The sequence below is a fragment of the Tetranychus urticae genome, chromosome 1, assembly GCF_039701765.1.
Source record: "Tetranychus urticae isolate SD_2017Ah chromosome 1, NJAU_TeUrti_SD_1.0, whole genome shotgun sequence".
Classification (NCBI taxonomy): domain Eukaryota; kingdom Metazoa; phylum Arthropoda; class Arachnida; order Trombidiformes; family Tetranychidae; genus Tetranychus; species Tetranychus urticae.
The window spans coordinates 3,679,253-3,691,490 of record NC_142958.1 but is presented as its reverse complement, the minus strand read 5'-3'; the positions used below and the strand labels follow the sequence as shown (position 1 = coordinate 3,691,490).

The window sequence follows — 12,238 nt, the reverse complement described above, 5'->3', positions numbered from 1 at the left end:
AACATTTGTGTTTACAAACAGTGGTGACACCTAATGGCTCACAAACTCTAAAGTTCAAATTTGCATCACCAGATGAAGCTGCATTTCCAATAAACCATTTTTTCATTGAACTGTTTATTTTCAATTCAAATCAATTACAATAAAATCAACAAATTTTTGTATTAAGTGCGTTTTAAGTTATGTTTGAATACACCCTGAACCCAGTATTATCAACAGATAAGGCAAATTTCATTCATCTGTGTTTAAAAGGAACAATCAAGGTGAAAGTATGAAAGCATGTAAGTATGAGACCACATTCGTTAAGAACTGTTGAACCAATTCAAGTCAAATAAAAACAGTTGAAATTACTAATGGATAGACTGTAATTAGAAGCCTGTGCTTTTTTCAGTTAGTAATCTACCTAATGAAATTCATTCATTACAAATTATGGAATCTGAATATGCTGTTATCGACTTGCTTTGACTTGAGATAATTTCATAGTAGTTTCAATTCAGAGCAGAGAAGATAGTCAAACCATTTCACCATTTGTTCATTTGTTGAATTCAATTTAACTCATCGAAATCTTGCTAACTTAAAACATTAATTTTTTATATTCGCAGATATGCAAAGAAGGGACAGATATCCGGAACAGTTTGTCATCAAGATCAGTGATAGACTTGCAAAATAGGAAACGTGAAGTATCGCAGTGGGGTAACAAGGACTATAAGGAAGGAATGTAATATTTTAAAATTCAATTGAACTTTATAGACTAACTATGCTTTGAACAATTCTGAAATAATCTTAATAGTTCTTTCTTTTTCTCTCCTCATGCAGCATTTTCCGTTTGGAGACCAGTATGCATTAGTCCTGTAGCAAGGTGAAAATAGGCATCCTTAGCAGACTATTTGGTAACTTGAAAATAAAGATTGGAGTTTGCATTTGAAAAGAAAATAATTTAATGTTCAATCAACAAAAAATGGTAAAGAGCAATCAGTTTAACCAAGAATCAAAAAGAAGAGGAAAAATCTTAATCAACCTCAAGAGTCTTCATCATCATCAACAGATTAAATCATCTTCATGTTAATCTGAAAATGAAATAAAATGAAGGAAATCAAAGGAGAAATACATTAATCCCACTCAACAAATTTTAATAGAAATCAGATTAAAGATTAGAAAAGTTTGATCGGATATTGATTGAGTGCTAAATCAAGTTAAATCCCAGTAAATGTTCAATAATCAACATTTTACATTCTCAACCTTTAGCCATTCAAAATCAAATAAAAAGATTGAGGAAAAAAAAACTGAAAATATTAAAATATAAAGAAAAGGTAAAGTTAAATATTAAAAAAAGATCGCAAAAGATGAAGACCCAATATTTCAATATAATTCAATGTTATCCAAAAAATGATGGTTCTTTGATATTAATAGGAAGACCCCTCATTGAGTTATCATATAAGATTCCTTGACAAGGCCTACACATGACTGACAATTTGTATTACACTCGACTGATCAAGATGAAGAGTCAACTGGAGATGTTTTATTGCCTCAAGTTATCTTAATATAATAAGCTGGTTGTAATTTTTGTGTTTACAAGGCTAATTTACTGGGAGTGAAAAAAACTAGTAAATCAATTAGGTTAATCAAGAGTAAGGTTAACTTTTGAAATGAAAGAGCCAGAGAAAAGGATTTTGTTCTTGCCTCAGGCAAATGCTATTCAATACTTTCCCTTTCATGTTTTTTTTATTGTTAATCTAACTCCGTTTTAAATTGTTAACTTTTCACTCTTCATTTAACCTTATTTAACCGCTAATTTTAAATTTTAGTTTCAATGAACAAAAGCAACAGTAGAAGAGGAAAAAAACTGTTTACTTTTGGATTGACCAAAAAATATCAACTAATCATTTCAATCTTTACGTTGAAACACTCAAAATAGCAGCCGTAATTGCAAATTGATTATTATGTATCATTAATGGTTAATTAAAATGAAGTGGTTCAACAAAAGGCCGTAAAAACCATGGAAACATCACGATCAAATGATTCCAATTATCAGACTGAAATGACAATTTTGTTGAACATGATTAAACATGATTATACAAATGTTTAATGTAACAACTCTTTACAATTACAATTTTTGCATTAATAATCATTATTGACACAAATGGACATCATGGGAAAGAAGCAAAACAAGTGAAAAACATTGTTTCATTGAAATGACATTCAGCTAATTATCTAATGCCAATAACACAAGTTTATTCATTTTTTTGTTACATCTTTTCCTCATCCTTTTCCTCATCTCTTCATCATCTCCTCCTTCATCTTGAAGCTCATCTTTTTTTACTCATTATTTATCAATTTTCTTGAGATGAGATCATAAAGAATAGGTAAAAGATTCTGTCTGCAAGATAAACATTTTTCATGGTTTCTTGTTTTGACATTTGCTTATTAAATATTTGCCCAATGGATGAACATTGATAGATTATTAATCTTCTCAACTGATCAAGTTTCAATGAGCAAATCAATAAATCCACTTTAAATCTGATTCCAGGATAAGTCCAACACATCCAGCAAAAAGGTTTACACAAATAGTCTCTCTATTTGTTGAACCTGACCACAAAGATTTGGTCAATTTTAAGTAGCAACAATTAACAAGTTGTTAATAAAATGCTTCAACCCCAATAACCGCAAAATAATGTCTTTTCAATCCTAATTTTTGTTGCCTTCATCAATCCAATTTAGTCGCTCTTTCAAACTCAAATTGTCACTAAATTTGAACAATTTAATTTGAAAATTAAAATGTGCTTCAAATGGCATAAAATGAAATGTAAAGTCAATTTGATTGAAGCACATTTTCAGGCCTCAATTAGCCCTTTTGTTTGTCTTAAAGATCAAGAACTTGAAGCTTGTTTCTCATCTTGATAATGGCCAAATGACCATTGTAAGACCACACACAATACAGGTAGGTCGACAGAAGAAGAAAGGTAATTCTGAGATCACTTGAGTTCGCAGAAGCTCATTCAACGTAATTCGGTTTCTAGTTACAGCAAATATTAAAATGCAAACTTGGTTACTTTTAAAGGAAAACATTTCACTCTATTTGCATTTCATTTTTACCAACCAAATCAAAATGAGGCTAAATTGTTAACATATTTCTCTCTCTTAACATTTGATTTGCAATAATTCAAGTGTCTAATGTATAGTATTACATTACGAGAAGATGAAATATTGAAAGTCAATTAATTGCTGTTAATCAATAAATTGATTGGAAGAGTAAAATTTTGTTAAAAATTGAATTTACATTTGAAAATGTAAATTTACAGAGAAGACACTTTTTCCCATTTGTTTGGGAAACCTTTTCAAATGTGAAAATATTTTCACATTTATTATTGAATTACGATTATTGTGATTATTATTTAACACCACAATTAACCAACAACCTGTTTTTTTGAACACATTAACAGTTAATCAAGTGAATAACCTTATTGAATTGGTTAACTTGCATATTGTTACATCAAGCGTACTTCATATTTTGCAAGAAACATTTTTCTTTCCTTTTTTGGGACAAATTTTTACCAACAATTATTCCAACAATGATAACAATCAAATGTATATTTATTTATTGACATCGCGTAAGGTTACGAGTTTGGTGACAAGTTGAAGTTTACATTGTTAGTAAAGGAGTGGTTTAACCATTGATGCTTTCAGGTAAATCAACTAACCATAAGTAATCACATTTTCACACAATTTACAATAGTCAACAATCTAATGAGAAAATAAAGTTTACCCAAAATTTTCAACTTTAACCAGTTTAATCCCGGATTAAAGGTTGTCTCTTAATCTTAATAATTGAAAGATTTAGTTGCAAGTCAAAGTCGAAGTCAACCAACTGTAAAAAGTGTGCCATTTTGTGTTCATTATTTTTATTCATTTCACACAGAATTGCTTCAATTATTAGAAATCGAAAAAACCAAATCACAAAGAAAATCAGTTTTTAATTAAATTTCATCAACAAACTCACTCTTTCAAAATTATCCAACTTTTTTTGTTAATATTTGAAGCTCCAACTTTGTAATTCCAACTCAATCCAAACTCATCTTCAGTTGATTTAGAAATGAAAAAATCTTTGATTCTTCAGATAAATCAGAGACAGATTTTTCAGAGAAAAAGATGGAAGAAGAAAATTTTTGATCTTTTTCATTCTAAAGTAAAATGCTGAAAGAAAAGATTTGAAAAAAGTTAACCCTTTTTAAAGCAAAGGGAATGATAAAGGTAAACTTAAGACTTTTGAATAATGTTGAGCCAAAGTCCCTTTAGGTGACATTAGCTTGTGATCAGCCGTAATTATTGTAAACTCGAGTTTTGCGGTTCTATTTTGCGGTCATTAATGGACAATAACGCATTACAGTTTAACTGTCTAAGTGTTTCACCGGATCAAAGATGCTAACAATAGCAATGAATGAATGTACAGTTTAATGAAATTGTTGACCGTAAAAGCAGATTTGTTGATTGGTTTTGTGGGAAACCTGAAAAGATCACCCAAAAATATGAATGTTTTCCAGTGAGTTTGTTAACGATGTGATATATTTGTATATAAATAGTGGCAAAATGATGACTACAATTGTTAATATGAAAGTCAATGAAAAACGGTGAATCAATGAAATGTTTAGTGTAATATGAAAAAGGAAAGATGGAAGAGCAAAGTTGCGGAAAAAAGTGATTTTTTATTTTACTTTATCAAGTGTGAACTTGGTTGCTTATCAATTGAATAATAATAACATTATTAATATATCTATGTATATATAGATATTATATAATAGAGTGAAGCATAAACGTATTGTTATGATGATAAAAAAACTGAAGGGAACAACAGTGAAAGTACCTGAAAAGATATTAAACATGATTCAATTGAATAGGTTTAATGAACCAATCAAAATATTGATAGTGAAAGTATTGAGCTAAAAATGTGTATTAATTTTCAATGTAAATTAATAGAAGTAAATTTGATTCTGTGAAAATGAAAGGCAAAGACGAAGTTGTTTAAGTTGTTTTACAATTTTACCCAATCTAACACATTTTGTGGTTCCTGTTGCATCAAAATGATTTACAATTGAATCCATCAACTGTAAACCTTATTCAACGTTTCACTTTCCCTGTTAAAAGGTTCAACATTTTATTCATTACCACATGATGTGCATTTCCATTTTTTCGACTTCTTCGACTTTTACATCGACCCAGTTTAGGTCATTTTTGTGGTCAAATCGCTTTTAATCAAAGGTTCATTTTTGCTTCCTTTGTACGTGAGTTAAATGTTAAATGGTCAACTTGATCTTTTCATTGAATTCAAAGTTATATTTCAATTTTAAAGTTGACTCTTTGAGCAGCTTAGTTGATATGAATTTTAAGAGATTTTTGAGTTTTGGTGAATTTAATTGTTGAATGTTTCAAAGATTATCTTTTTTTGGATATTTGATGTTCGTAAGGTATCAAGCTTTTGATGAGTTGTGGTCAGTTTCAGACTTTTGGTCTTTTGTGTGAAATGAGTCAAGAATTGGAAGAACAAAAAGTCATTGGAAATGTGTTGAGTGAAAATAACTTGCATTTCGAGTGAAAATTGATTTTCTTCTTCTTCTCTATTTTTCTATTCTCTTTCTGCTTACTTTTTGCTCTTCTCATTTATTAAGTTTTGCTGTATTATTATGTTTACTTAGATGATAATGATGAGGATGATGAGGATGATGAAGAGTGATGACAAGAAAAAGAAATGCGAAAAAGGATAAGCATTGAAAGAAAGATAATAGACAATGATATTGTGCTTACTTCGTTCATTGTCCGAAGAAGATGGCGATTTGTTTGTTTATATGCCAATCAATTGAGCAAATGCAGTTTGAGTTTCAAGTTGAATCAATTTTTCTCCTTCTTTTCTACCTTATTCTTATTCTTATAACACATAATAGTCAGGTTAAACAATACTTGAAATAATAATATTCTTGTTGATTTTCATCATTTTTTTCTTCTTCTTCTTCTCTTCATTGTATTCAGAAGGTAAACTGCAAAACAAAACATGAGTTGAGACGAAGAAAAAGTTTTCTCATTTTTCTGTTAAATTTATCCTCATAAAGAGTATGAAGATGAAGATGGTAAAAATTATCATCACAAGAAAATTTTATTTTTCTAAATCAAATAACAATTTGCAATCCAATTAATGGTGAAAATTGTTTTCATTAGAAACTCAAGTTTGGGAGTAAGCTGTCCAAGTATTTAGTGTCCACTTGTATTTGATTTGTTGGTTGATTGGAAATGATATTGCAATTTAATGTTGTTTAATGTTTGTCTAAATACACTGAATGGCGACTTTGCTTGTGTCCACCTTTCCACGGATCAATGCTTTTTAACAATCCATTGGTTTGTTGTCCTTTAATTTCCGTTCCAGTTTCATTATAACATGATGATAATGTGAATATTATTGTCTGTCAAAACTTTTCACCAAAGGCTTTCATCTTACTTTACCTTGTTTACTTTACTCTTTTCAATGGCAATTAAATGTTGACCGATGGACAGTTGAACACCAGTCTTGCTCTAATTACTCTTCCCTTCATTTCCTTACATTGCAATTTAGTCATTCAATTTGGACGAGAAAATCCATTTTCTGGATTTACTTTAATTTCAAGTTTTGTTCATTTCTAAATGAAGATTCCTTCATGGATTGAATACAAATATTGATATCGTTTTTTAATGTTAGGTCATGTCGAGTTATGTTGAGTTTTGAACTGTTAAATGAACAGGTTTAGTTGAATTGACTTACCATTAAAAGTAAATATTGGTTAAGGTTTTAAATTACATTTGGTGACACTTTTATTTGTAAATAATATTGAATGGATTGTTGGTTGTGTGTGTGTAAATGAAGGGAAACAAACAATAACAAAATGAGATGAAAATGCATTTGACAGCAAATCAAATCAATACAATCACTGATCTATTATATCCAGTAAGTATTCATGTGCATATGAACAGTTTACTTGGAACTTGGTTGTTCATTTCCATGAAACATTTCGTTTTTAGTCTCACTTTCTTCCCAATAAGTTGAAGCAGTTTTGTATATTATTTGTTATCGTTTATTATAACTATTAACAGGTTAAAATAATTACATTAAAATTGCGAACAGAAAGAAAACACTTGATTCTATTGAATAATCAAATAGCAATTGATCAAGTTAAATCAGTTAATTCATTTTCCTTCAATAAAGTGTTTGGTTAACGTTAAGTTTGGTTGATCAAATTATATTATTGAAAGGTTGATCAACAGAAATTGTTAAAAGGGTTTTGGTTAAAAGATGAAGTTTTACAATTAGTGAAACACTTAATTGTTGAAGTTTAAGTTTTGGGCCAGAACCAGTTTAGCGGTAATTCATGGTGAGGATCAGCTGAAGTTACATGACTCTGATGATGATGGCCTAAAGGAAAGGTATTACTTGATGCAAAAGGATGACAAATGGATGGACCCATTGGATTGGGATTGGGTGGACCAGAGAAGGGGTGATGATGGTGATGATGATGATGGTAAGAGGCTGCTGCAGCAACAGACTGTTGACTATGAAGTCCTAACGATGAGTTTGGTGGAGGCGGAGGCGGTGGGACAACAGAGGATCCACTTAGAAGCATCTCTTGTTTAACATACGGATCATTGGACGATGGTGATTCAGAAGATCCCGATCTGTGAAACAAGAAAAGTAAATTGCAATTCAATCGAGTTTAGGAAAAATGTTTCGTTACTTACATTAATGATTTACCATCTTTTACTAGTAAAGGTACAGCTATTTTACGTGGTGAAGATGAGTATGGTGAGCTTGATCCATTTGTTGGATGATGATGATGGTGAGGATGATTTACCGAGGAAGAGGATAGAGATGGTGAAGAGGAAGAGCCGGTTAAACTAGTGTTTGAATGTAGTCCATTGGTACTGTTGGTGGTACTGTTGTTGTTGCTGTTTGAACCATTGTTTAGGCTTCCATTGTTGGTGTTGTTGCTGTTTACTTGATGATTAGATTCAGTTGATCCTGGAGATTCCGACATTGACTTTTCCTTTTGTTGCCTCTTACACTTGTACCGATGATTTTGAAACCATATTTTAACCTGAGTCGGAGTTAGAGCAATAATTGAAGCCAACTGTTCACGCTCTTGAGCTGATAAATATCTTTGCAAACGAAATCGCCTTTCCAGTTCATGGACCTTGATAGAGATGAAAACAGTTTAACTTTTATCGACAACAATTTAATGATCCATTGACATTCAATGTAAAATGTGAAACCAATTCATGTTTTAAAGAAAAAAGTTGACTGAGATTGAATGTGAAATGATTGTAATCATTTTGTTTTTTTGAAGATGATCTCGTTATTGGTTCACTTAAATATGTACATAGCATTTTAACTACTCAAATTGATGTAAAAAGGAATCATGAAAATGATGACGAAAATGATGATGACGAGGATGAAGATGATAAAGATTAAAGAGAGCATGATATCTCTTAAATCGCTCCTAAATTGCTCTTAGTGATTATCAAGGAGCCTAGACAATTTAGATGAGAAGAAGATGAAAAAGAGAATTGAAAGAGAGATGATAAGGAAACTTGAAAAGGTGTTGAGGGTCATCCACAGGATAAAATATGCCATGGAGAAGGGTCATACAGAGTGAGAGGATGATACTTGAGCATCATCACCATCTTCACCATCATCATCATCACTAACCACTATGCAATGTATAAGTGTGTCTTACCTGTTGTTGGGTGAAAAGAACGCGTCTTTTCCGTCTCTGCTGGTGAACCGGAGTGAAATGGCTTGAAGTCAATCCCTTTGGACCTGAAGATGAAGCACCAAGTAAACACGATCCAGGACCAACTACACTGGATCCACTGGGTCCACTGTTGGTTACAGTCCCTGGTACAGTTGAAGGTAAACTCTGAGGTCCAGGGTAAGCAGCCCAAGTTGAAGGTCCACCATTGGGATAAAAAGAGTCGTAATAAGTTCCATAAGCTGAAGCAGCAGCAGCAGCGGCAGCGGCCGATGATGATGATGATCCAGCTGAGCCTATATTCATAGCAGTGCTCCAGATGATTTTATATATACATGGGAACACAGTGAAGGAGAGATGATCAGGATGATAGATGAAGATGGAGAGAGAATCTTTTTCTTCTTCTTCTTCTTCTTCTTCTCTTTCTCACACCCTCTTTCTTTTTCCCCTTTTGTTGTGTTTTCCTTCTTTAAGAATCTCTTTTTCTTCAGCACTTAACTCAAGTTGTTTGGTACTCGTACGATCTCTTACTGCCTTATTCTTAGCAATGGTTTACGTTTTAAGGACCTTCGAAATATCTCTCGACCTGAGAGTCTCTCACTAACTCTCTTGGCTCACCCGAGTTGGATGAGTTGCTCTTCCTGTAAAAGGTTTGCTAACTCACGCTTCAATGGGAACAAGATAACTTTGTAAAAGTTGAAGACAACATTTCGCATAAGAAACTGATCGAAAGGATCATCGTAAGAAAAGGACACTTGAAGGTAAAGATGATCAAGGGAAAGACGAGAAGATGAAGGATGATAGTCAAATGGGTGAGGAGGAGGAGATGCAAGAGGAAGGAGTGAATATTCAGAATGAGAATGTCAAAGGATGGAAAAGACAAGTTACTTGAAGATAATTATTTTAGTTACTTTTTCATTGGCTTTTTGTTTGTTGCTTTACTTTTGCTCAGAAAAAAAATCAATGAAAACGATCGAGAAACAACAACAAAAACTAATGACGAAGCGACAGACTGAATGTAATGCTGATGGGTTTGTGCGTCAGTTTACACTGGCAACAAAAACACTCATCATAAGAGAGTTTCACTTCATTTTTACCTGATTCATGGAGAAAAAGAGAAAAGAAAAAATAACTTTTTTTTCAAATGATAATCATCTTCACTCCCAGCATAACCTTTACTATAACATGAAAACTCCACCTTCATTTATCTTCACTTTATTTTCATTCACTTTGACTGGTTATTGAACAACATGTTTCACTGAATCCTCCGCCCATCAACTCCCTCAAGTATAAACAACTTGCTAACCAATCATTTACTTTAATCTTTTTTTAATCAACATTTATTAATAACATCAAACCACTGTCACCAACCCCAATTAAAAAGATGATTTAATTAAAGTTCAGCACAAATGTCACAAAATTTCATCTTCAACTTTCAAAAGATTCACTGATATCAAGCCAACTTGAAAAGTTATTAGTTTATCATTTTCATTGATTGTCAAAATTTTCATTCTATTGAAATAAACTTTAAAAGTCGAACAGAATCGAATTGATTTCACCTAAAAAATGAACACTTTGCAATGTTTGCTTCGATTGAGCAGAAAATCGTTGCAACCATTTCCTCAAAATAGTGCAACTCAAATCGCAAAATGTTCAATTGCATTTCATTCAAAAGCTCATTTCATTGACAATTTGTGATTGCAAAGTTAAATAAAAACTCGAAGTAAAAACGAAATCGAAATGCATTCTTTATCAGTAATCACAAGAAAATAATTAGACGAAAGATGAGAAGAAGGAACGGAGAATCGAAATTTCGAGTAAATGAAAGAAAAGTTTGATAACATTTCGAAGCAATTTCTTCATTAAAGTGAAATTAAATTTTCATTGCCATTGAATGGAAATGATCAGAAAATGATTAGATGGAAGAACAGAAAAGAAGAAACGGAAAGTTGAAAAAAGTCGATTTTTCCTTTTCGACATTGAATGGATATTCCGATTGACTATTGGATTATCGTTGACATGAAACGTCAACTATCGTCAAGTAAGTTTAATAATCTGATGTAAAGGCGCTTTCGATTATAAATTGACATTAAATTGTGAATGAAAAGAGGAAAGCCAGATGGAAGGTAATGTTACTTTGGTGCAAAAGGTGAATCCAGGTAAGTCGAGAAAATGTTGTTCAAAGAATCAGGTTAAGTTGACAATTGTTTGAGAATAACTTGAATCTGTTAAACACGCGGCAATCTTCTTAACCTTTTCTTCATCCCTCTCCTGCATCATCCTTCATCCTTGATCCATCATCATCAAGCATCATCCAGTGGTTACCCTACAAAACTATTTTATCCCCAAAACTGGCCAAAATAATAACAATATCTTCAAGTGTCCATTATCATTATGATTATTAGAATGATGACAAAAAAAGAAGAGAAGAAAATATCTTTTCACTTTCTCCCTCCTTCTTTTTTTTAATCATCACATAACAATCAAAATAATAGTAATTCAATTGAATTTTTCAATGATCAGGATGATAATGATGATGAAAAGGAATCAAGCTAAAACTTATGTATGCATTTATGATAAAGAATAACGTACAATACCTTTTCTGTTTCGATTTTTTCTTCTCTCTTCTTCTTTTCTTGGGTCTATCATTTTAAGTACACTTGACGGACTTTACCAGGCAAGGAAGATGATGAGAAGATGATGAGTCGAGATGCCACTTGAAGCTATAGTGATGAGGAGAAGAAGAGAAAGAGACTGATGGCGTTTCCGTTGCTTGTGCGGACGATTTTTTGTGCTTCTTCTCAATAAACGGATCTCTCTTTTTGCCATCCAACATCATCAATATTATCATCATTCTGGGCATCGATTTTTTTTGTTGTTGCTGCTTTCATCGCCATCATCTTGAAGAGTATTTCTCATTTTTCCTCTTCCTCTTCATCCACTTCAAGAGATCCACTTGAATATCAGAATAAAGCAAAAGTTTCACCAACAGACTATATTCATCTTCAGTCTTCATCATCAATCTCTTGGCCTATACCAATGTAAACATGCAACTCTTTCAACTTTTGATATGCTTTTGCTTCTTCATTATTAATATCAAAAGTGTTCAATGAATTGAGGCAAAAAAGAGTAATTTTTTCTTCTTCTTCTTCCATTTTTTTCATCTTCCAATAACAATATTCAGTTGCTTTTGTCTTCCCTTTATTGTTGTTATTTAGATTATTGAACGTGCTCTTTGCACGGGTTTAGGTTAGCAGAAGTGCTTCTCATTGTCACTTATCATGTTAAGTGTTTATCAATGTGTCTGTGAATATAACATCAATAATCAGTTTAATCTTGGTAACAATGTTTGTCTCTGTTTCCATTGATATCCAAATGTTTAACGATGAAACGTTCATCAGATTGGGTTACCTTCAATTGCTTTAATTTAATTTAAATCTCTTTTTCCTTTGCTAATCTGTAAGTCAATATTGGTCGAA

General features: G+C 31.9%; 1 protein-coding gene and 1 long non-coding RNA gene across 2 annotated transcripts; one reads left to right on the top strand and one right to left on the bottom strand.

Annotated features, from left to right (window-relative positions):
• The first annotated feature begins 79 nt into the window (after nucleotides 1-79).
• Nucleotides 80-1,165, top strand: LOC149094404 (uncharacterized). Its single transcript, XR_016197854.1, has 3 exons — nucleotides 80-278; nucleotides 600-715; nucleotides 814-1,165. It is a non-coding gene; the product is annotated as an uncharacterized LOC149094404 (long non-coding RNA).
• Nucleotides 1,166-7,077: 5,912 nt separating this feature from the next.
• Nucleotides 7,078-10,860, bottom strand: LOC107369399 (uncharacterized). Its single transcript, XM_015937352.3, has 3 exons — nucleotides 8,745-10,860; nucleotides 7,750-8,201; nucleotides 7,078-7,686 (listed from the first exon to the last, which is right to left on the bottom strand). The coding sequence occupies exons 1-3, from the start codon at nucleotides 9,063-9,065 to the stop codon at nucleotides 7,347-7,349; spliced, it is 1,113 nt and encodes a 370-aa protein (XP_015792838.2). The 5' UTR covers nucleotides 9,066-10,860; the 3' UTR covers nucleotides 7,078-7,346.
• Between the last annotated feature and the right edge of the window lie 1,378 nt (nucleotides 10,861-12,238).